This window comes from Cynocephalus volans, chromosome 2 (genome assembly GCF_027409185.1).
Source record: "Cynocephalus volans isolate mCynVol1 chromosome 2, mCynVol1.pri, whole genome shotgun sequence".
Classification (NCBI taxonomy): domain Eukaryota; kingdom Metazoa; phylum Chordata; class Mammalia; order Dermoptera; family Cynocephalidae; genus Cynocephalus; species Cynocephalus volans.
The window spans coordinates 66523617-66549748 of record NC_084461.1 but is presented as its reverse complement, the minus strand read 5'-3'; the positions used below and the strand labels follow the sequence as shown (position 1 = coordinate 66549748).

At 38.8% G+C, this 26132-nt stretch overlaps 1 protein-coding gene across 1 annotated transcript in view; it reads left to right on the top strand.

Moving 5' to 3' along the window:
• The window catches only part of ARSB (arylsulfatase B), a 206081-nt gene that overhangs the window by 73759 nt on the left and 106190 nt on the right, over positions 1-26132 (top strand). The window contains exon 5 of the mRNA XM_063085761.1: positions 22310-22553. Coding sequence (XP_062941831.1) covers positions 22310-22553 — 244 coding nt within the window. The remainder of the gene's footprint in view (positions 1-22309; positions 22554-26132) is intronic.

The following is a 26132-nucleotide window of genomic DNA, read 5'->3' as shown; positions in this document are numbered from 1 at the left end:
AACAATTAACAGAGTTAAAAGACAACCAACAGAGTGGGAGAAAATATTTGCAAAATATACATCTGACAAAGGATTAATATCCAGAATATACAAGGAACTCAAACAACTTTACAAGAAGAAAACAAGCAACCCAATTAAAAAATGGGCAAAAGAGCTAAGTAGGCATTTCTCTAAGGAAGATATACAAATGGCCAACAGACATATGAAAAAATGCTCAACATCACTCAGCATCCGGGAAATGCAAATCAAAACCACACTGAGATACCACCTAACCCCAGTTAGGATGGCTAAAATCCAAAAGACTCTGAACGATAAATGCTGGCGAGGTTGCGGAGAAAAAGGAACTCTCATACATTGTTGGTGGGACTGCAAAATGGTGCAGCCTCTATGGAAAATGGTATGGAGGTTCCTCAAATTACTGCAGATAGATCTACCATACGACCCAGTTATCCCACTGTTGGGAATATACCCAGGGGAATGGAAATCATCAAGTCAAAGGTATACCTGTTCCCCAATGTTCATCGCAGCACTCTTTACAATAGCCAAGAGTTGGAACCAGCCCAAATGTCCATCATCAGAAGAGTGGATATGGAAAATGTGGTACATCTACACAATGGAATACTACTCAGCTATAAAAACGAATGAAATACTGCCATTTGGAACAACATGGATGGACCTTGAGAGAATTATATTAAGTGAAACAAGTCAGGCACAGAAAGAGAAATACCACATGTTCTCACTTATTGGTGGGAGCTAAAAATTAATATATTGATTCACACACACACACACACACACAAACACACAAACACACAAACACACAAAACTGGGGGGTGGGGAAGAAGATATAACAACCACAATTACTTGAAGTTGATACGACAAGCAAACAGAAAGGACATTGTTGGGGGGGAGGGGGAGAGGGAGAAGGGAGGGAGGTTTTGGTGATGGGGAGCAATAATCAGCCACAATGTATATCGACAAAATAAAATTTAAAAAATAAAAATAAATAAATAAATAAATAAATAAATAAATAAATAAATAAATAAATAAAAAAAAAAAGGTCTAACGTTTATGTCATTAGAGTTCCAGGAGAGGAGAAATATTGGTGCAGAAAAACAATACGAAGGAATAATGTCTGAAAACTTCACCAATTTGGTGAAAGATACACAGATAAATTCAAAAAGCTCAGTGAAATCCTAACAGGATAAACTCAGAGAAAACTACCCCAACATTGTACCAATATGGTATTCAAACTGCTGAAAACCAAAGATGAAGAAAAAATACTCATATGTTGAAAGCAGCAATACCACTCACGGGGATTTACCCATGAGAAATGAAAACATGTTCACACAAAGAACCTATACCCATATGTTACAGCAACTTTATTGATAATTGCTAGAAACTGGAAAAAATCCAAATGTCCTTCAACAAGTAAATGGATAAGCAAACGTGGTACTTCTGTGCAGTGGACTACTACTGAGCAGTATTATGAACTGCTGATACACACATTAACATGGGTGAATTTCGAATGCATTATGCTGAATGAAAGAAGCCAGACTAAAAAGATTATATACTATATGATTTTTCAATATGACATTCTAGAGAAAACATCAGTGGTTGACAGGGGTTAAGGCTGGGTATATAGTTTGACTACAAAGAGACAGCTCAAGGGAATTATCCCGGGGTAATGGGATGTTCTGTATTTTCACTGTGGTGGTAATTATATGACTCTATTTGTCAAATTCATAGACAAAATTCTATTTGTCAAAATACACAGCAAAACAAGTGAATTTTATTGTATGTAAATTTATTTTATTTTTCTCTTTTTTAAAAATTATTTTTTCATTGTAACACAGTTGGCTGTACATATCCGTGGAGTACAGAGTTGAATATCATTACCTGTGTGCAATATGTGATGCTCAAATCAGGATAATTATTATATTCATCATTATACAATGTGACTGTTTTTTGTGGCCCTTTACCAGTTCCTCCCTTACTGCCCCCTGCCTTCCCACCTCTGGTAACCTCAATTCTTTGTTTTCTCCTATTGAAAGTTCAACATATTATTGTGATTGTTGTATCTTCTTTATTTTTAAAATTTATTTGTTTATCTTTTAACTTCCACTTATGAGTGAAGACATATGGTATTTCTCTTTCTGTGCCTGGCTTATGTCACTTAACATAATTTTCTCCAGGCTCATCCATGTTGCTATGAAAGGCAGAACTTCATTCTTTTTTATGGCAGAGTAGTATTCTCTTTTGTAAATATACCACATTTTCCTTTTCCAGTCATCCAACAATGGACTTTTAGGTTGGTTTCAATTCTTGGTTACTGTAAATAGCGCTGTGATAAACATGGGAGTGCAGGTATCTCTTTGGCATGATGATTTACATTCCTTTGGGTGTATACCTAGCAATGGGATCTCTGGATCATGTGGCAGTTCTCTCTGTAGTTTGTTTGAGGAACCTCCATACCATTTTCTGTAATGGCTACACCAATTTACAGTCCCACCAACAGTGTAGGAGAGTTCCCCTTTCTCTGCATCCTCGCCAGCACTTGCAGCATTTGTTATTCTCTGCTTTTTTTTTTTTATTCCCTGTGTCCCCCACCCAACCTCTCCCCAAACTGCCTCCCACCTCCGCCACCAGCAACTCTAGGTCTGTTCTCTCCCTCTGCACATCCAACACACCACTGTGGTCTTTCTTTCCTTCTTTCTCTCTCTCAGCTCCCACTTATGAGTGAGGACATGTGGTATTTTTCCCTCTGTGCCTGTCTTATGTCACTTAACATAATTTTCTCCAGGCTCATCCATGTTGCTATGAAAGGCAGAACTTCATTCTTTCTTATGCTTGAGAAGTATTCCACTGTGTATACATACCACATTTTTCCTATCCAGTCATCCATTGATGGACTTTTAGGTTGGTTCCATATTTTGGCTAACGTAAATAGAGCCACGATGAACATGGGAGTGTGTGTATCCCTTCAACATGATGATTTCCATTCCTTTGGGTATATACCCAGAATTGGGATTAACAGATCGTATGCTAGATCTATCTGTAGTTGTTTGAGAAACATCTATACTGTTTCCCATAGTGGCTGTACTAATTTACAGTCCCATCAACAGCATAGAAGAATTCCCCTTTCTCTACATCCTCACCAGCACTTGTTTTTCTCAGTCTTTTTGATTATAGTCAGTCTAACTGGGGAGAGATGATATCTCAGTGTGGTTTTCATTGCATTTCCCTGATGCTTAGTGATGTTGAGCATTTTTTCATGTGTCTGTTGGCCATTTGTATATCTTCCTTTGAGAAATGCCTATTCAGCTCCTTTGCCCATCTCTTAATCTGATTATTTTTTTACTGTTGTTCGAGTTCCTTGTATATTTTGGACATTAATCCTTTGTCAGATGAATAGTTTGCAAATATTTTCTCCCACTCTGTAGGTTGTCTTTTACTCTGTTAATTGTTTCTTTTGTTGTGCAGAAGCTTTTTGGTTTGATATAATCCCATTTGTTCATTTTTTCTTATGTTGCCTGTGCTTTTGGGGTCTTATTCATAAAGTCTTTTCCCAGTCCTACTCCCTTAAGTGTTTCCCCTGTGTTTTCTTTTAGGAGTTTTATAATTTCTTGTCTTATATTTAAGTCTTTAATCCATTTGAGTTGATTTTGGTATATTGCGAGAGGTACGGGTCTAGTTTCATTCTTCTACATATGGTTGTCCAGTTTTCCCAGCACCATTAATTGAAGAGGTAATCTTTTCAACAATGTATGTTCTTGCTGGCTTTGTCAAAGATCAGTTGGCTGTAAGTATGTGGGTTGATTTCTGGGTTTTCTGTTCTGTTCCACTGGCCCATGTGTCTGTTTTTATGCCACAACATGCTGTTTTGGTTACTTTAAGCTTTGTAATGTAGTTTGAAGTCAGGTAGTGTAATGCCTCTGGTTTTATTTTTTTTGGTCAGGATTGCTTTGGCTATCTGGGGTCTTTTGTTTTTCCATATGAATATTAGGATTGTCCTTTCTATTTCTGTGAAGAATGTTATTCATATTTTGATGGGGATCCCATTGAATCTGCAGATCATTTTCGGTAGTATGGATATTTTCACAATGTTGATTATTCCAATCAAATAGCGTGGAAGGTCTTTCCATCTTTTTGTATCCTCTTTAATTTCTTTCAGCAGTGATTTGTAGTTCTCATTGTAGAGATCTTTCACCTCTTTGGTTAAATGGATTCCTAGGTATTTTATTTTTTTTGTGCCTATTGTAAACGGGCTAGCTTTCTTGATTTCTTTTTCTGCTAGTTCAGTGTTGGAGAACAAAAACCCTACATAGTTTTGTGTTTTGATTTTGTATCCTGCAATTTTACTGAAATTGTTTATCAACTCTAAGAGTATTTTTTCTGTAGAGTCTTTAGGCTTTTCTCTATATAGGATCATATCATCTGCAAACAGGGATGGTTTGACTTGATCTTTTCCAATCTGAATGCCCTTTATTTCTTTCTCTTGCCTGATTGCTCTGGCTAGTACTTCCAATACTGTGTTAAATAGGAGTGGTGAGAGTGGGCATGCTTGTCTAGTTCCTGTTCTTAAGGGAAAAACTGAAAGCTTTTCCCCATTCAGGATGATATTTATGGTGGGTTTGTTGTATATTGCTTTTACTGTGTTGAGATACTTTCCTTCTATACCTAATTTGCTGAGAGTCTTTATCATAAAGGGATGTTGTATTTTGTCAGAAGCTTTTTTTTTTTTTTTTGCATCTATTGTTATAATCATATGGTTTCTGTCCTTGATTTTGTTGCTGTAGTGTATCACATTTATTGACTTGTGTGTGTTGAACCATCTTTGCATCACTGGGATGAATCCCACTTGATCATGGTGTATAATTTTTTTGATGTGTTGCTGTATTCTATTTGCTTATATTTTATTGAGGATATTTGCATCTATGTTCATCAAAGATATTGGCATATAGTTTTCCTTTTTGTTGTTGTTGTTGTGTCTTTGTCTGGTTTTGGTATCAGCATAATGCTGGCCTCATAGAATAAGTTTGGGAGATTGGCCTCTGCTTCAATTTTTTGGAATAGTTTGAAGAGAATTGGTGTTAATTCCTCTTTAAAGGTTTGGTGGAATTAAGCAGTAAAGCCATCTGGTCCTGGGCTTTTCTTTGTTGGGAGACTGCTAAATACTCCTTCAATTTTGTTGCTTGTTTTTGGTCTGTTCAGGTTTTCTGTTTCTTCTTGGTTCAGTCCTGGTATTTTGTATGTGTCCAGAAATTTATCCATTTCCTCCAGATTTTCAAATTTGTTGCTGTATAGTTGTTTATAATAGTCTCTAATGATTCTTTGTATTTCTGTGGTATCAGTTATAATGTCTCCATTTTCATTTCTAGTTTTTGTTGTTTGGATCTTCTCTCTTCTTTTCTCACTTAGCCTAGCTAATGGTTTGTCTATTTTGTTTATCTTATTGAAAAACCAACTTTCTGTTTCATTGATATTTTGTATTTTGGGGGTGTTTCTATTTCATTTAGTTCTGATCTTAATTATTTCTTTCCATCTACTAATTTGGGGATTGGGTTGTCCTTGTTTTTCTAGATCTTTCAGGTATAACATTAGGTTGTTTATTTGAAATCTTTCTATTCTTTTGATGTAAGCATTTATTGCAATAAAATTCCTTCTTAGTACTGCTCTTGCTGCAAACACAGGTTTTGATATGATGTATCTTTATTTTTATTAGTTTCAAGAAATTTTTTGATTTCCTGTTGAATATCTTCTTGGACCTATATGTTGTTCAGGAGCATGCTGTTTAATTTCCACATGTTTGTATTGTTTCCAGAGTTTTGCTTGTTATTGATTTCTAGTTTTAATTTGCTGTGGTCTGAGAAGATACTTGAAATGATTTCAGTTTTTAAAAATTTGTTGAGACTTGATTTATGACCTAACATGTGGTCTATCCCGGAGAATGTCCCGTATGCTGATGAGAAGAATGTATATTCTGTGGTTGTTGGATGAAATGTTCTCTAGATATCTGCCAAGTGCAGTGTGGTTTCAATCTTGTGTTTCTCTGTTGATTTGTTGCCTAGATGTCTGTCCAATGTTGAGAGGGGGTGTTCAGGTCCCCAACAATTATTGTATTTGGTCTCTCTTTCCTTCGGTCTAATAGTGTTTGCTTTATATATCTGGGTGCTCCAATGTTGGGTGCATATATATTTATGATTGTTATGTCTTCTTGCTGAATGGATCCCTTTATCATTATATAATGGCCTTTTTTGTCTCTTTTTATCGTTCTTGGTTTAAAGTCTATTTTATCCAATATAAGAATAACTACTGCTGCTCAGTTTTGATTTCCATTTGTGTGGTGTATCTTTTTCTATCCCTGCATTATTAGTCTGTTTGTATCTTTACAGGTGAAGTGAGTCTCTTGTAGACAGCATATAGTTGTATGTAGCTTTTTAATCCAATCAGCTAGTCTGTGTCTTTTGAGTGGGGAATTTAATCCATTTATATTTAGGGTTGTTACTGAAAGGTATTGTCTTCAGGCATTTTAGCAATTTTCATTTGGATGTTTTAAATATCTTTTGTTTCTTTTTGTCTTTCTCTTTTATGGTTTGTCTTCGTGTTTGTTGGGTTTTGGAGGTGGTAAGATACAGTTTCTTTCTCTTTCTTGTTTGCATTTTTATTCTACCAGTGGATTTTGTTCTCTCTTGTGTATTCATAGTAGCAATTATTGTTTTTTGGATTCAAGATGCAGGATTCTCTTGAAGATATCTTGTATAGCGGGTTGTGTGGTGGTGAACTCTTTCAGTTTTTGTTTGTCTGGGTAATACACTATTTGTCCTTCATTTCTGAAAGATAGCCATGGTGGGTACAGTATTCTTGGCTGGAATTTTTTTTTCTTTAATATTTTGAATATATCATCCCATTCTCTTCTGACCTGAAGAGTTTCTGTTGAGAAGTCTGCTGTTAGTCTGATGGAGACTTCCTTATAGGTGACTTGACACTTTTGCTGTTTTTAGGATTCTCTCTTTATCTTTGAGTTTTGCCAGTTTGACTATAATGTACCTTGGAGAGGAACTTTTTGGATTGAGTCTGTTTGGGGATCTTTGAACCCCCTGAATATGAAGGTCTGTGTCTCTCCCTATATGTGGGAAGTTTTCTACTATTATTTTATTGAATATATCCTCTAGGCTTTTTTCTTTTTCTTCCCCTTCAGTAACACCCATGATTTGGATGTTTGTGTGCTTAAGGTTGCCTGCTATCTCTCCTAGACTTTCTTCATTTTTTAAAATTCTTTTTTTTGTATGTGTCTCCCTGAGTTTTTTTGAAGAGTGTCTTCAAGATCAGAAATTCTTTCTTCTGCTTGCTCTAGCCTGCTGCTTAAGCTCTCAGTTGTGTTTTTCATTTTGTTGAATGACTCCTTCATTTCTATGAGTTCTGCTACATTCTTTTTTAAAGTATTAATCTCTTTGTAAATTTCCTCCTTCATATCCTGGATAGTTTTGCTCAGTTCATTGTGTCATCTAACTGCATCTTCTTGTATCTCATTAAGTTTCCTTAAGATTTTTACTGGGAATTCCTTTTCAGTTATTTCCAGGGTTTCCTGCTCTATGGGGTCTGGTACATTGTATTTCTTTAGAGGATTCATATTTTCTTGTTTCTTTTTTCATATTTCTAGTGTATCTACATTGATGCCTGGTCATCTGGTATAGCAGTTGCTTACTGTATTACTCTCCTTCCCTGGACTCCACTGGTGACTGTCCTTCTGTCAGTGCAGTCAAGTGGTCAGCAATTTGTGTACACAGTGGCAATGGTTGCTGCAGCTGCAGCTTGGTAGCTGGCCACCCTTGAGGCAGTGGTGGTCTTAGAGGTGGCTTTGGCAGACTGCCTGTGTGGCAGCAGTGGCCCTAGTGGTGGCAGGTTTCTCAAGTGATGATGGTGGTTGCCTGGCAGCACCAGTGGTGGCACTGACTGCTGCAGTGGCAGTTGGAGCAGCCACCCACTTGGCTGCAGTGTCCAGAGCAATGGCCCACACCACTATGGTGTCTGCAGTGACAGTGGGGTTACTTCACACTGGTGGCAGCAGCAACTGTCTCCCTGGCTTCTGCGGTGTCCTTGGCAGCTGTGTGGTTAACTCACAGAGGTGGAAGTGGCACCAGCAGCTACAAATACCTCCCTCCTTCATGTCTGCAGTGTCCTTGGCAACAGTGGGGTTAACTCACGGTGGCAGTGGTTGCAGCCACCTCCCTCACAGCCACAGAGTCTGCTGCTGCAGCCATGGGCCCTCCACAGTACTGCTGCTCTGTGGGGAGCTGCCGTGCAATGGGTGATGGTTCTGGAACCAGACAATGGTTCCAGTAACTGTGGTGGCAGTGGTGGTGGGCCCATTTCAATCTTCTTCTGCAGGAGGAGCATGCTCTGGACACCTCTAGTGTGCCATCTTCCTGGAAGTCTCTTACTATATGTAAATTCAAAAAATAAAAAAAGAAATCACCAGCACACAATTTCATAGTTGACAGAGTTAATATATCTTCATGACTACGTGAAATATGGAGAAGATTCATGTAATCTCATCTATTTGAAGTCATTTTCCACTTAATTCCACTTAAACTTTCAGGAAGCCAAGAGTGGAATAAGCAATGAAGCAGTCTCTGGGTACATAAAAAATCTTTCTGAAAAAGAATTCTGCGTTCCACATGCCAGGCAGATGTTTTGTAGGGTCAGCCTACAAGACCCTGATGAAAAATTGAAATTCAAAAGTAGGGGTCTGTAAGAGAAAGAGAGATTCATTGACTTCAGGAAAGATCTACTGTTTATACAAGAAGCCACGTCAGTTTGATGGACTGGTGAAAACAAGAGCAAAGAACTTGACATGTCCTGGAAGCTCTGGGTTTTGATGATTAGGATGGTATTTAGAATGCCCTGTCATAGCAAAATCACATCTGTTGCATTAAGATAGATCCTTGCTTGTGTTCTGAAATGTACAAGGAGTAGGCAGGCTTGGACTCTTTCCACGAGGCAGATTGTATACATTCATGTCACACCAGGAAGGACTTTTGTGAATGTAACCCACCTTTCGTCCAAAGGGCAAAGTGCAGAGTGGTTGCTTAATTGCAGTGAGATGCCACCACCCTACTAGAGCTGCACTCGCTCCCTCTGAAGTGAGTTACATCATCACTCTGCTTCCTCTTACACCATTATGGGCCTTATTGGTTTATATACTCAAAAGTATTTTTTTTTTTTTTTTGTCTTTTTCGTGACCTGCACTCAGCCAGTGAGTGCACCGGCCATTCCCATATAGGATCCGAACCCGCGGCGGGAGCGTCGCCGCGCTCCCAGCGCCACACTCTCCTGAGTGCGCCACGGGCTCGGCCCTCAAATGTATTTTTAAAAACTGTTGGTTTTAAGAAATCTTTGACCTACCCTAAATTACAAAGGTATTCTCTTATGTTTTCCTGTAAAAGTTATGTTTGGGTCTTTGATTTACCTTTTTTTCCCACCTAATGCAATATTGTCTTACTGAGATATAATTCACATACCATAAAATTCACCCTTTTAAAGCATACAGTTCACTGCGTTTTCGTATATTCACGTAGTTGTGCAATCATCACCAGTATCTAATTCCAGAACATTTTTATCACCCCAAGAAGAAATCCTGTAGACATTAGCAGTCACTCCCAGTTCTCTGCCATCTCAGCCCCTGGAAACCACTAGTCTACTTTCTGTCTCTGTAGATTTTCCTATTCTGGACATTTTATATAAATGGAATCATACAATATGTGGTCTTTTGTGTCTGGCTTCTTTCACTTAGCATAATATTTTCAAGGTGGATCAGTACTTCATTCCCTTTTTTCTGATGAATAATATTCCTTTTATTGCTGTATATTGCTGAAGATATACCATATTTTCCTTATCCACTCATCAAGTAATGGACATTTGGGTTGCTTCTACTTTTTTGGACTATTATATATGCATAATGCTGCTATGATCATTCATGTACAAGTTTTTGTGTGGACATATATTTTTATTTCTCTTGGGTATATACCTAAGAGTGGAATTGCTGGATCATATGGTAAGTCTCTGTTTAACTTTCCAAGTAGCTGCCAAACCGTTTTCCAAGCTGCATCTTGTTACATTCCCACCAGCAATGTGTGAGGGTTCCAGTTTCTTCACATCCTCACTGCCACTTGTCATTGTTCATCGTTTTTATTATAGCCATCCTAGTAGGTATGAAGTGTTATCTCCTTGTGGCTTTAGTTTGTACCCCCCGATGACTAATGATGTTAAGCATCTTTTCATATGCCTGTTGGCCATTGGTATATCTTCTTTTCAGAAGAGTCTAGTCTACTTAAATCCTTGGCCCATATTTTAATTGGGTTCTTTGTCTTTTTAATATTGAATTGTAATATGACCCATCTTTAATTAACTTTTATATATGTTGTGAAGTAGCAGTTGGTCAAGGTTTTTTTTTTTTTTTTTTTTTTTTAACATATTCATATCCAATCACTCTAGCATTATTTGTTGCAAAACCTTTTCCCCCCATTGGTTTGTTTGGCACCTTTGCTAAAAATCTAATGACCATTTAAATGTAGTTCTTTTACTGGGCACTCTAACAGTACCATGATGTCTTGACTACTTAGATTTACAGTAGTTCTTGAAGTTGGGTAGTGCAGTTCTTCCAGCTTTGTTCTTCTGTTTGAAAATTGGTTGCAATCTTGGGATAAGTCTCACTTTATCATCATGATTGTGGTAGACAGAGTTACCTCTCCACCTCAAAAGATGTTCACATCCAAAAGCCTGGAACCTGTGAATATGTTATGTCATGGCAAAGGAGAATTAAAGTTGCAGACCAAGTTTAGGTTTCCAATAAACTGACCTTAAAATGGGGAGATTATCCTGGATTATCTGGTTGAGCCAGTGTAATCACAAGTGTCTTTAAAAGTGGAAAGGGAGGCAGAAAAGGAGGTCAGAGTAATGTGATATGAAAAGGACTCAACTGCCATTGGTGGCTTTGAAGACAGAGGGAGAGGACAACAACCCAGGAAAGCTAGAAAGGCAAGGACACGGGTTCTCCCTAGAGCTTCCAGAAGGGAATGCAGCCCTCCCACCACCTTCATGTTAGCCCAGTGAGTCCTGCATCAGATTTCTACCCTGTAGAACTAGATGGTAATAAATTTGTGGTGTTTAAGCTAAGAGTGTGGTAATTTGTTGCAGCAGCAATGGAAAATTAATACAGCGATGTATTATACTTTTTATATTTAGCTGGATTTGACTTACTGAAATGTTGGTAAGGATTTTTGCACCTATGTTTATTATGTTTTCTTTTTTTATTGTAATGTCTTTGTATGGTTTTGGTATCAGAGTAATGCCGGCCTCATAGAAAGCGTTGGGAAGTATAGGCTTCCCTTCTGTTTTTTAGAAGAGTTTGTATAGAACTAATGTTATTTCTTTCTTAAATGTTTTGTGACATTTACCAATGAAGCCACTTGGGCCTGGAGTTTTCCTTGTGGGAAGGTTTTTAACTACTAATTTCAATTCTTTTAATAGATAGAAGGCTATTTAGATTATCTATTTCTTCCTGAAATAGTTCACTATTTCTGAGTGAACTCCAGATTCAATATTTTTGAAAACCTAGTTGCTGGAAAAAATGGTTAATACTTGGTTAATTTCCTTTTTAAAAAAACAAGTTTTCTTTTAGTGCATTTTTGAATATTTATAGTGTAATTTAATGTAATATATATTAGATCTGAAAAATAATTTTATTATGAGATTGCATGTATTACAGAAATAAAAATATTTATTGGAAATAAGCCATACTAAGTCTCTGAGTCCTTGTTCACAAGATCTAATTATGATTTGGCTTCCCATGCACTTATGACACTCACATGGGCCATGAACATGCCAGTCAGTATGATAAATAAATTTATCTTGTAAATCAATTAATTGGCCTTCTGGTTATATATAACATTTATAATAGTTCTGCTCCTGAGAGCTGAAGCCTCTTTCCATGTGCTGGTAGAATTATTTATAAGCTTGCAGAGCTTCAGACCAGATTCCAAACTGTGTTAAATTAACAATGTAATGAGTGCTAGTCTGTGAAGCTTCTTGAAAAAGAGGACACTACCTATCCCTGGCTGTGTGTCTCAGTCTTGCCATTATGTAGGGCACTGGTTCTGACTGGGAGCATTTTCGAAGTTCTATTGGGTGCTACTGGCACTTAGTGGGTAGAGGCTTAGGATGCAATGCCTCTAATAACCACACACAGTGAGGAATTGTCCCAAGTCTTATACAATTTACAAATATTCTGCAGGTTGGTCATAAAGATTAAAAAACTGTGTATAATTTTCTGAGTCTAGAACCAAAGTCTGTTCTACATATAAACAGAAAGTAATTTTTGCATGGTTTTAATATATACTTAATATTCTAATTTTTATTCTAGCATTCATCCCTGCTCTCTTTCATTTTTCTGTATTTTTAGTATAGACTGGCCTCTTTTAAGTCCAAATTTATTCATATATAATTACATGTAATCACCTAATCACTTAGCTATGTCTTTTAGGATTGAGCCTACACATTTTCACATGAAATACATGTTATTTTATTATAAATTGCCTTTTTCTCTTCAGTATTACATTTAGAGTTATTTTTTTAATTTGATATGTAAGTACAGTATAATGTATGAATTCCATTTCAGGACAGTAAAAGGAGCATTACAAATTATTTTTTATGAAGAGGGGTGTTTGGCTTGAAAAGCTTGAGAACCGTGATATAGAAGCAAGCTTTTTTCTGATTTCAGAATGTTTTCTATTGTTATAGATGCTGTTATATCAAAAGGTAAAGTCTATAAATAAGCCCATATGTGGATCATGTTACCACATCAAAATAAACAATGATAAAAATGGATTCAACTCCTGTTTCACCTACAAAATAACCTAACCCAACTATTATATCCATCAAATACAGGGCATCCAGCCATAATGCTCACACATATGCATAGTGATAATAAATTTCAGTGCACAAACTTAGATATGCAAGGAGTTATTGCTCCTTTATCCCCTGTCACTGAACTCAGTACTGCTGCTGGGTGGAGGAAACTTGGTTTTGGTCAATGCAGATCATCTCAGTTAACTCTTGGTCTGTCTCATCTCTGGCTCCCTAAGCATTGGAGCTCAACAGAGTATGTGGTCCACAGTTGTCACCCTCGCACAAGCCTCTGCAGAGCATTCCCGTTCTTGTCTGTCCTTTTCATCTAGATCATGCCACAGCCTCACTTGCATGCTCTTTGGCCCATCTCTGAGCCACATTTGTGCTCTTCTCAACAGCAAATGAAGAACATGCATCGGCAGACTGCAGCCTCTTTCACATTGCGGGGGGCCCTCTGGGCCTGCCCTCCATCACCTGTGCAACTGCTGTCATCTGCTGATGCCACACCACACTGGGCACAGGGAAATGCAGGGAGCCTCGCTGTCCCCTCCTCTTCCCCAGACTCCTCTGCGGGATGAGGCACAGTTCTTTCCACTCCTTGGATCCCGACATCCACCATTCTCTCTACCCTGGGGTGCCAGGGCCCAGCCATCTTCATAGGGTCAGAGCCACATCCTCTTGCTTTGCTTCCAGTGCCCTCTGGCCCTTAGTGATTGTGTAAGCTAAACCTATTAACTCATCCATCTGCCGACTATCCGTTCCCAGAGGCTGGACCCTGGCTGCACTGCCCACTTCCTGGGTGGGAGGACGGTCCCAGGGTAACAGGAATTACTAGGAATGAGAAAAGCCATTACTTACTGTTTGGGAACATCATTCCAGTAGAGATGTAAGGCATGTCAGGCATCCTGTTTAACCTGTGATCATTTTCTCTCATTTCAGCCTAACTTTATGTCAGGATAGTAAAGTTTTTGTGTGCTTAGTTATGAGCTCTCCTAGAAGCTGCCAGGTGAAGGTGGTCATGTTATATCGATGTACATAGGATCAGTGACAGGAATATGAGATATAAATCTATTTTCTAAGTCTGAACTATCCTTAACTATACTATGAGCCTCTTACTATCTTAATGATGTAGGGTTATCATTTTGATTTTTTATCATATTATGCTTCATTCCGTGGTGTCCTTAATATACATCAGTGTGGATCACTTAATGTTGGAAAAACAGGTAAATATACTTTAGTTTGTGGTCTACCTTTTAAATTCATATATTTTTCTTTTCTTCTCTCCTTCTGCAGAGACTGTCTCCAGCAGTGTGTACCTTCTTAGGCCGCTATGAAATTAGGAAGCCAGACAACATACATATTACTAGAATTGTGTCTGAGGCTAAATAGGCCCTGAGGTGGACTTTGTGGTGCCCATTATGGGTACTCAGGGCATTTGTTTTGATTTGTTTGGTTGCCTGGTCTTGTTTTTATCCTGGCTCTTGGCTATTCACATCCCTTGGTCTCCTGCTACAATGCCTCCAGTTAGCTACTTGCCTCTCGTTAGGCACAGAGCCCTGGGCTGCTTCCCACGTTCTCTTCTCTTCCAGCAGCCCTCCCTGCAATGGCTGTCTCTACCTGCTCGGGATGTCCAATGTCACCCAGATTTTGCCCTCACTGCCACTGTGCATACCCTGATCAGAGGGGTGCTGCTGCCCAGCACGTCAGGAGGACCAGGAGTTCAGGGACTCACAGAGTTTATTTTACTTTGGCTTTGGAGCAAGTGTCATCTGCAGATCCGAAAGGATTTTTTTTCTTATAGCTTCATTAAGTATGCATTCAATATTTGAAGTTCTTTTAAGGAACCACTTCCTGTTTAAGTGTATTGAGTTATGTTTGTTTCTGCCGTTAAATGTTTCACTCTTCCATTTTTCTTTAGAGCAGATCATGCCAGTCAATGTTTTCATGACTTTTGTCTGCCTTTCCCTGAATTAAACACCCAAACACCAGTGAGATCCTTTAGCATTTGGCAAAACTTCAGAGAAGAGCTTCGGGAAACAAAACTGCCTGTCCACTCAGTTTGGTTTATTGATTTTTCTGAGTAACCCTAAAAGCATATCTTACTACTTATGAAGTAGAGGTTCAGTAAAATGTCATTTCTGCTTTAAGGATAAAATTCAGAACATCTAACATGTGTTACATATCTGGAAACATAAAGACAAATTAAAGTGGTTGATGTTGCCCAAATAGAATATGCTAGCTTTCTCTGGTTTAACACTCTCTGAAAAAAAATCACTGACCTCAATTTCCACTTTTCTCACCGTACAAGTAGTTAGCACACCTGTTATTTTGAAACCACAATTCTACTTTTTCCTATCTGTTGATGGTATTTTCGCTTTTCTCCTGCTGTCCTTGAACTTGCCAGACTCTCAGGCACTTCTGTGGTGCTTTTCTAATCTATCACTCTTGACTGGCATTGCTGAAGGATAAACAGTTGTCCAGGAAAAAATTGTCCAGCTGCCTTAAATGGGTTTTGGGTCTGGAAGGGGAGCCAGATGATTTGTAAGTAAACTATATAATACTCTCTCATGGTGCCAAGAAAAATTTAATTTGCCCTGAAATTCATTAGTAAAAAATATCAAGCATTTTTTCAAGATCAAACTGTAAGACAGACAAGCAGGGTTTTAGCTGTAAAAAAGGATAAACAAATATTTCATACTTTTACTTGCCCAAATACACCAAACACGGGTCTTCTGTGCTACTTGTTAGGGGGATCCGGAACATGGAGAGTGAACCTAGCATTACCCATGCCTCCTAAGTGAGAGTAACTCACAACATTTTGTAGTTCCCTTTCAACTTTCATCTAAGGATCTCCAAGATCTGTGACTACCAATGCTTTAAATTACTGAAAAAAATTAAGTTGTTTGCCTACCAATGTGTAATAAATTAGAACATTGTTTTCCAGTTCCCAGTTCTTTTTAACTTTTAGAGAACAAGTGTTTTCAGTCTTTCAACAGACTTTTAAGTCTTTTCATCCTTAATACATTTTAAAGGAGAGATAAAATCTCATTGGTATCTCATCATTATAAGCAATGACATTAGCCCCATTAAAATGAGAAAATCTTTTAGTACAACCCTTTATAATCTTCTTCTTTTTAATCCCCATTCATCATTGACTTTGTCCTTTCCCTGCACCCATCTTTCTTTATCTTTGACTCTTTTGATGGCAACATCAGTTATTTGGTGTCTGGCTGCCAATTGCACTCCGCTGGAATCCTCCTCATGCTGTTCAGCAGGAATGCTCCCTTTGCTGGTGCTTTTAATCAAGATGTAAAGTCTGATTAGTGTCTGCCTGTGAGAACACTGATCTGTCCCGAATACTGCAAACCATTTTAAACCCCTACTAATATTCAAATGAACATCTGAACAAATATTCAATTTCTGATGTTTTAGTTTGAATCCCAGGCTATTGTTATTGTGCCTCTTTCTTTGATAACTCGTGTGCTTTTTTTAAACTCATGGAAACAGAAAGGGGTTATCCTGGTTCTCCTCCAATAATAACACTGCCCCTCACAATTCATTGTGTTTTTATGGCTCTCAAGAAATTACCTGTGGAATAGAGAATGCGACCTAGAAGGGCTCTGTGCTTAGAATACTTTCTTACGGAGTGTGGCCATATTATTTCTATCTAGTATATGTTTAATAAATATCTGGACAGCTCTGCATACTTGCTGGTGCTGCTGATGCTGCTGTTGCTGGTGATTATTATCAGTAAAAACAGCTCATATTTATTGAGCACTATCTCTATGCCAAGAACTATATTAAGGAGGTATTGTTGTTATCCTCATTTTTTCAGATCAGGAAACTTAGGCTCAGAGATTAACTGGTCTCAGCTCACAGTGCTTAACTTCTATCACCTGAATACATTTCAGTGAAATTGGAAATGTGGTAGTAGGGATGGTAAAGAAAAGTGATGACAGTCATAAGGCAACTAGACACCTTTTCGTTTGCATCTAGTCATCATTCAGCTCAAGTTTTCCTTAACTTCTGGCAACAGAGTGCTCTTAAGGGTATAGTTAACTAGCCTTTAATTAGGAAGAAACCTTGACAGAGATGCCCCACGATCTAACGTGTAATTGAATAAGGCCTTGGAGCCTCCTGCTACCTGTGCCTGGGCTCTTCTCTCTCTGATGGTCACTTGGCTGCCTCTGTCTTGACATTCTGGTTTCAGTTCCTCCAAAAGCCCAGCACTTTACTACCAGGAATGGAGAGATCTTTTCTCTTTTTTTCACTCACTCCGTGAGAGAAAGGACCTATCTCGTTCACTGCCATTTTCCCAGAGCTAGAGTGTTCCCTGGCACGTGGCAGCACTCAAGAAAGATTTGGTGAAGGGGTGGGTGTGTTCTCTCTTCCAGGCCAGGACCAGTGCTTCCTCAAATGCTCTCGAACAATCCTCTTCAACTTCAACATGACTGACCAGCAGCCAAGTTGGACAAACGATTCTGGAACTTGTAGGTTTGATTTGCTAGAATCTTCACTGGAGTTCCTCTTGCCAGTATCCTATAGAATAAGCAGCATCTGTACATAGAATAGCCTCTTAAAAGTCAAGGTCATGGAGCAGCTGAATGAAGGCTCAGAAAAAACTATGCAGTAACCAAAGTTAATTTTTAGTGCTTCAACCTCTATTTTCGGAGAGGGGCCTTTTCTCTATTTGTTCCCCGGAAGTCCCTGAGCCCTTCTCTTTGGCAGGTCCTGTGCTAGGTCCTGGGAATACAAACAATGAGACAGTGTTCCTACCCTTAAGAAGCAGAATTCATGGGGAAGAGAAAGCCATGAACAACGAATTAACAACATATAGAGAGAAGTGTGGTAGAAAAGGTGTATATAAAGTACAGCAGCAGTACAGAGGACAGATAAAGACTGTCTGGGGGACTAAGTGACAGGCTCACAGAAGATGTGCCATTTAACCAGGGACTTAAAATGTAAGTCAGGTAGGAAAGAAGAGGAAGAGCATTTTAGGTAAAGGAGCCAATATGTGCAAAGTCAGCACGAAAGGGCATGATGTATTCTAACAACAGGCAGAAGTTAGTTCTATGTGACTGAAGCACAGGGCACTTTTTATGGGGAAGGGCAGGATTTGATGCCCAGAGAGGAAGTTGGGGCCAGATGTGAAGGATTCCATATGTTGGGCTGAAGTCTGAACTTTTTCCTGATTGGAAAGCGATCAGGTCTATAAACATGAATGTGGCCTGATTGGTTTGGGACTTTCCAAACACCTCTGCTGGCAGCTTGAAGCAGTATATAAATTAGCCCAGGAAGTCAGATGAGAGAAGTGCTTGACCCAAAGCAGTGGAGCTGGAGAAGAGGGGATGGATTAGAAAAACATTTTAAAGATAGACTTGACAGAATCAAATGCACATTTGGTTAGAAGTGATTGAATGTAAAGCAAGAGGGAAAGAGAAGATTTGAGAAGAACATCAGGTTGCAAGTTGAATATCTAGGTAAATATTTTCTCCAAAATGTCTTAGGAGGAGAGGATTGCATTTACGTAATCCTTCAGGTGACTACTAAGACGTATATTAAGTCTTTGATTTGCTTTTTAGTAATTAAAAATATTAGTCCAAAAGAATCAATCAGGTACTTTTTTGGGACAGAGATTTCTCTGTTTTTGAAATGATGTTGCCTACTCATCTGTCAGTCACACTCGTAATGGTGGCCCCATTCAGAGAGAAATCCATATCTGGACGAGGGTGCTGGAGCCTCCTTGCTTCTCCTTGTATGATCCCTGCCTCAGAGTGAGAAGGTGTCTGGGCCAACCCCAGGACAAAGCATCTGCGGGGGCAGAGGTAGAGATACATGCCCTGCGGTTCGGGGCAGCCTTCCACAGCCCGGCCACAGCATTACACTGCTTGGGAAGTAGTCCTAAAAATTAATGTGTTGTCGTGGTTTCATCTTAATTTTTATCAGCTGGATACGGATGAGGCTTCATTGTCATCTACTTAATGTTTTTGCTCAGCTCTTTGGCTAACCAATGTTTTTCCATGACTTTTTGACAGTTATTTTTGTTCAATAATGAATAATAAAGTGGGATTTACAGTTTGTATATGACAACATTTGTTTTATTTTGACATTTCTTTTCTAGACAGCAAAGGCTTTGTAATTAGGTTTTTCCTCTGCCAAAACATTGCTGAAAAACGATTTCCCTGAAAAAAATGTTTCATAGCTTTCTTTACTAGCTGGAGTCATCTTATTTTGATTTGGATTTTCATAAGTCAGTCAGGAAATGAAACAAAAATTTCTCTTGAACATGAATTCTTAACAAGAAAAAAATTAACTTTTGCCAAAAAGAAAATTAGGAGGGAAGATGAGGAGAAACATGTTTGAAATGCTGGTGGTTCCATTGTCTTTTTAAAAATTCCAATTTAAGTCAGACTTAAGTGAGCAATATAGGAAATTCCCTTTTCTGCCTTGTTTCAAACGAGCTTATTTTATTCTTGCTGTTACTCTCAGTTTTATGTTGAACTCTTTGAAATACCCAGGAGACTGTAAACTGATGGACAGCACCCTATTTCTCATGTATTTAACCAACCGGAGGCCTAATTTGGTGGATTCTGCCCCTTTGCTGATAAGTGATGACTACCAGCCAGGTGCCACCTGTGGAGGTACAAGTCCCCAGGCGAGGCTGAATTGCCCTCTTCCTGTGACCCCGGCTACAGTTGGCTCTACGACAGGGGAGTCCAGGAGAAGTTGCAGGCATGTCGGTTGACAGTGCTTTCTATCTGGAGTGCTCTTGAAAAAATGATTGAGGAAGCCACATTGATAGCCGATTGTAGAATCACTTACCATAGCTAATGGCAAAGCATCACAGCGAGCTAATCGCAAAAACATTCACACTCACTGCATCAGCGCCCTCCCCTAGTAATATGTGGAAACAACTTCCAGCTCCTACAGTAGAAGCACTGGCCAAGTTCTCTTTACAGCCCAGAGTGTTTTCCTTTCTGAGTCATAACTGAAGGGCTGCTTCTAGAATCAGATTCCAGCCCAACCACCCTTATACCCATTATCTCCAGTCTTATTTCCACCACCATCATCCAATATTTTTTTATTGAGCACTAACAAATATGTAGAACTGAAAGGCACATTATATAACATTTCAAAGAAGAGTATCTATTTAAAACAGAGACAACAGGCATCTTCTACAAGCACTGAGCCAATATCATTTATAGCAATCCAGACAACAGAGCAAAACAATAGGTGCAGTCTCAGCTAGTGTTGACAGCATGGGCAGAGTGTAAGCATTTCCTTCCAGCGTGGTTTTGTAGCACCTGAATGGCACCTTCTTTTAAGTGTTGATATATCAGTTATGAGTAACATACTGTGTGGAGCAACAGGATCATGGAGGAATTCCTTCTGGCTAAAGATGGTGCCCTCTTGTTTTGAATATACAGATCTGCTCAGCTTGAATGTGAAGTGGACATTGAGATGGCTTGGGTGAATGTTTGGGCCTTGAGTATTTGTCAGGCAGAGATGTGAGGTTTGAGGAAAGGTCCTCGTAAGTCTGTGGTATCAGTGATGAGATCGACTGTCAGCCATCCATGTGCTGAGGAATTGTTACCTTCATCTCATCTAGCTCAAGACTCTTCTCCGCTCCCCTTCACAAAGCACAGAGAAGAACTGTGGACGTGGTTTGTTAAGAGCTCTGTCAGAAGCTTCTTAGCAGTGGAGTCTTGAATTTCTTCCCCACCAGCTGCAGAGGCTCCTCTGAAGGGAATTATCATCACCTTGAAATAACTCTCCTCTGCTGTCTCTCAGGAAGAGTGGACCCTCTGCTGAGGCTGACCAGGGTGGCAGTTTTCCTACAGAAGTGAAGGTTTATGTGGCCCCTGTGTGTGAACCCGCTCTATCCTGGGGTCAGCTGGAGCTTGGCACTCTAAGGGCAGAGGCCTTGGGAGTCACACAGACCTTGTTGGAGTCAGCTTTGCCACTTACTAGATGTTTGGTCTTTTCAAACCTTTTTTTTTTATATATATATATAGCAACAAAATGGTTATAATACTTGACTATTTGGGTTATTGTAAATATTAAAAACAACAGTTGTTGCCATTTATTGAGCACTTAGGTTGTGCCAAACACCCTGCCAAGAAATTTCACGAATGGTGTCATTTCATTCTCACCATACCATGTGAAGTAGAAATTATCTCCACATTAAAGACGAGGAAACTGAGGTAGCATCTTGCTCACAGCTGGTGAGCAGCCAGCATCAGGCTTCAGTTCCAGGTCTGTCTGACTCCAGGTTCTGCGAGAGATAGTGGGAAATCACGGTGGTGCCTGGTGCAGAGTGGGCACTCAACAAATGTTTGTTCTCTTTCCTCCCATTTGATCCTGTGGCTTTGACAGATCTCTGATTGCTGTCATCAATCTTTACTTGTAACGTTCTACAGAGCCAGGTCGGTCATACTGCCCTCATGTGGTTCATTTCGACAACAGTTGCTTTTAAAAAACGATTAAGTGTAATAAACACGCAAATGTTACTTAAAATGGGTCTCTAAAGTCAACCAGGTGTATGGATACTTTTGGAGCTAGTATGATTCTGTAACCTCAGTATACAAGACATATCACTTTTGATTTTTACAGTCCAACTTACTTTCCAGCTCTGAGGCCTCACCTGGCTGGTAAGATACTTAACTTCAGTCTCTCTTGTCACGCTACCCTGTGTTCATCAGTGTCCCCATCCATCTGTTGTCTTGGAAGAGAAACCTTCTCTTCCCTGGCATTGCACATGCCAAGGCTTTATCTCACCATCCTGTCAAAAGGAGGAATTTTTCTTGCAATTATTTTTTCCACCCGACTGCGCTGTTTACAGAGGCATTTATAAAGCACTTGAGAAATCTTCAACTTTCACACTTAAGAAAGAGCTCAGATTGCCAGGGAATAGGATGTTTATTCAGTTACCAGTTTAAATGTTAGAAAGTTTTTCCAAGAGGAAAATAAAAGGTCCATTGTCCCCACTTTTCAGGAGCTTTAAGTCACTCAGTTTTCTTTTTACGTGCCAGGAGGGCCCAGCTTACAGGGACTCAGTCCCCTCTGCTGCCCATCAGTTACACACGTGCATTTGAAACTTAGTTGCATGGGTGGCACAGGGATCTATCCAAGGGCATCAGGGGACTGCCTTGTTTTCCAGTGGCCCTATCCACCGAGGATTTAAAGGTCTTGTGTCACATCCGTGCTGTGCTGGCCCCTGGTTAGTCTGTGTGGTGGAGGGTAGTGCCAGGTGGGAGAAGGGTAGTAAGTGTGGGAGAGGGGGAGGAGGAGTTTTCTTTTTTATTCTTCATGTACCATGTAACAACCATGTACATAGACGTCTCTGTTCTTAAATGTATTGAAGTTAACATGGTCCTCATGCCAAGACCCGATTGTGTTTCAGATAATGGAGGGCAGACTTTGGCGGGGGGCAATAACTGGCCCCTCCGAGGAAGAAAATGGAGCCTGTGGGAAGGAGGCATCCGAGGGGTGGGCTTCGTGGCAAGCCCCTTGCTGAAGCGGAAGGGTGTGAGGAACCGGGAGCTCATCCATATCTCCGACTGGCTGCCGACGCTCGTGAGGCTGGCCCAGGGACACACCAATGGCACTAAGCCTCTGGATGGCTTCGATGTGTGGAAAACTGTCAGGTACCTGCACATTCTGCCTTTTCCCTCCCAGGACAGAAACTCCAAGGAGAGCTTGACTCGTTTGAGTGTGAATGGCAGCTTTTGTGTTCAAATCATAGTTCACCTTACAAATCAGTGATTTTATTTTAAAAAAGAAATGGCTTTAGAGATACTGTAATTTCATATATTTTTTAAGTTGTAAATTTGAGATTGTGGGCCTGTGTTTTACATGAAGCACAAAATTGTCTCAGCCTGTCACCCTCTCCAGAAGGTCTTTAAAGGGAGAAGCTTTACTTAGAAGTAGACTAGGGTATTGCCCTGCCCTGTTGCATGCTAGCAGAATGGAGGTCCAGGCAAGGGGGAAGAGCCGGAATATCTCAGGGAATATGTCATTCCATTCACTAATAAGCATCTAATGAGTACCTAATTTGTGCCAAACCCTGTTCTAGGTGCTGAGAAATTAGGAATGAATAAGACAGACAAGATCCCACTAGATCTCAAGCAGCTTATATTCTAGTCAGCGGAGAAAGGTATTAAACAAGTAAACATATAAATAAGCAAGATGACTTCCAGAAATGATAAGAGCTATGAAGGCAACAAAACAATGGGTTCTGATAGAGAGAGCTGGCAGATGTTAAGGAGATACAATCCAGGGAGCAGGACCCAGACTCAGCTTTGGAAATGGCAGTGGTTCTTTTTCTGTGTAGCCCCACAGTGTAGAACAGCGGTCCTGAAGGTTGGGGGGGCGCATACCCCACAGGGTGCAAGGTCCTCCTTTGGAATCCAGGAAGAAAACTTAAAACCTTGTATTTGTATTTAATTTTATCTCATTATTTTCTAAATATATGTTTTATAAGGTATATATTAGTAGATTATTATATATATCTAGTTTATAAACAAATATGCATGTATTGGACGTATTGTTGTTACCGACGGAGCGCTAATGATCTAGTGCAATGGTCTGCAACCTCTGTTTGGTGTGTTACAGCTCTGCTTATAGTGGCTGATTGACTGGTCCCCTACTGGCCAGGGGGAGAGGACCTTCTCGTGCCCTCCCTTCTTCATTCCACTCCAGGAGTCCCAGCTCAAAAATAGTGAGGTTTCAGGTTTCTATTCCTTGGAAATTCACAATGGAGTATCTAGGAGTAAAGAGTCACAATGTATGTAACATACCCTCAGATGGTTCAGAAAAAAACTGCATGTGCACATGCATGCGTGTGTGTGTGTGTGTGTGTCTACAGGGAGAGAATTCAAGTGGACTCCAATACTAACAATAAAAAAAAAATTCTGAGTAAGGGCTTAGGTGTTCCTTTACTCTGTCTTTTTTTTTGTAATTTTGTAAATTTGAAAATACTTCTAAATAAAAAGTTTTTAAAAATAGGAATGTCTGGCAGCATTGGTCCCACATTTCTACAAGGCCCATAACTGACTGGAGTCAAATAGTGCTACCTTCCTTAGATGAAGTATTTACTCTTCAAATCCCCAATCTCTGTTGCTCCCAACTCCGGCACAGGCCCACTATACTCATTTATGTTACCTACCTAGTTCCCGTAGGCATTTTTTTTTTAATTGAAACATAATTGATTGTACATATCTGTGGGGTATAGCACTGAATATCAATACCTTTGTGCAAAATGTGATGCTCAAATCTGGATACTTACTATATTTATCATTATACAACAACAAAAAAATGAATATACTGTGGGCATTTAAATTTATAATCCATGGCACCACATAATCACAGTATTCAACACTCTGGATATACCATAATTTAACCAATCCCCAATTGCTGGATATATATAGATTATTTCTTATCTTTTTATATTATCCATTTTTCTGTAATTGATCATCTTCGCTGTTAAAAAATAGGATTTTGGCGCAAGATTATATTATGTAAAGGAAATTTGACAGCTGTTAAAGTTTAAACGTTAAAGCTTTAAGTCCTGTGAGTTGAGGAGTGGGTGGAAGAAGCATTCGGCCAGGCTGCTCAGCCTCTCACAGCATGGAGTCTAGCTGATCCTCTCTGAGTCTCATCCAGGAGGGTGGGACAGGGAAGGTCTTCATCTCTAACAAACCCCTGGGAAAATCTGATTCAGGTAACTTTATAGACTTTATCAAATTTTAAAGATCATTTTTCAAACAGGAAAATTTAAACTATTATGTAGTCATTTCTTCACCTCTTCTATTATTTTAGTTCTTCTTGTAAAACATTTTCCAGAGGGTAAAAGCTTCACCAGCTTCAAATTGTTTCTTCTTATTTTTGACTGATAAGTTGATTTTTTAAGGTTGGAGACAATGACAGTTTATGGTTTGCCATTTTAAAGAACACTCAGCAGCATCCAAGTCACAGAAAAGTTAGTGCCTTTGGACAGCCAAGCTGAGAAACAAACAACAAAACCTTTTCTTTCATCAGTTATTTTGAAACTTTGTACCCATTATTTGCTCACTCATATGAGATTTTTTTTCTTTTTCTTTAAAATATTGCTGCCTCTATCCATGATCGAATCTTGATATGTTTAATTTAAATTTATTTTCCCAAGTGTCAGTAATATATGCTCATTGTAGATAATTTGCAAACTACAGAGAATAACAATAATCACCCAAATCCCACCTGGCAACAGCTACTGTAAACATTTTGTCATATTTCCTTAAAAATTTTTTTCAGCATTTTTTTGCTACATCTTCTTTTCCTCGTTTAACAGATCCTTGGTTTTTTATTATGTCATCCAAGAAACTCATTGCAAACACTATTTCAATGACTATATATTCAATCATATGGATGTACCTTTATATACTTAACCATTCCCTTATCTTTGATTATTTTTTATATTTTTAAATCAATAATAGTGAAATGAATTGTTTCTACATAAAATCTCTATCTATGTTTAGGATTTTTTCCTTTGGATATAAATGATTTGAAATTAAATTATTGAGCTAAAGAAAGTGACCATTTTAAAAACATTTGATATATATTACAAAATTGCTTTCCAAAGAAACTATGCTAATGTACTGTTATTCTACTGGTGTTGAAAGTACTCTTTTCCTTCATAGCTTTTCCTTATACAGCTTTAAAAAAATCTTTGCTAATATTATACACAAAATGACCTTGTTTTAACTTGAATTTTTTTATTATTAAAGAGATTAATTTTTAAATGTTTATATTCCATTCGTATTTTCTCTTTTGAAAGTATTCATTTGTCTTTTTACATTTATTTACCGAAAAGTTTGCGTTTTCTTGCTGATTTATTTGGTCTTTCATGTTAAGTTTTTTAACTATTGTATTTCTTGCAGGTATTTTTCCTATTTTATTTGTCTTATTAATTTTGTTGCTGTTTTTTGATATGGATGTCTTTCCCATGTTTGTCAATGAAATCAGTTTTTCTCTTGCTTTTTTGTTTAAAAAGATTTTTCTCAGTTTGAAATGTGCTAAATATCTGTCTATATATATTTTTTGAAGTGTTGTGGTCTGATTTTCTTCCATATAATTCTTGAATTGTTTTGAGATAGTGTGTATGTTATGTGAGGTCAGTATCTAAATCGGAGGAGTGTATTTTCCCCAGTGTTTTTAGATCATGGACTTCTCTGAGACTCTGATGAAAG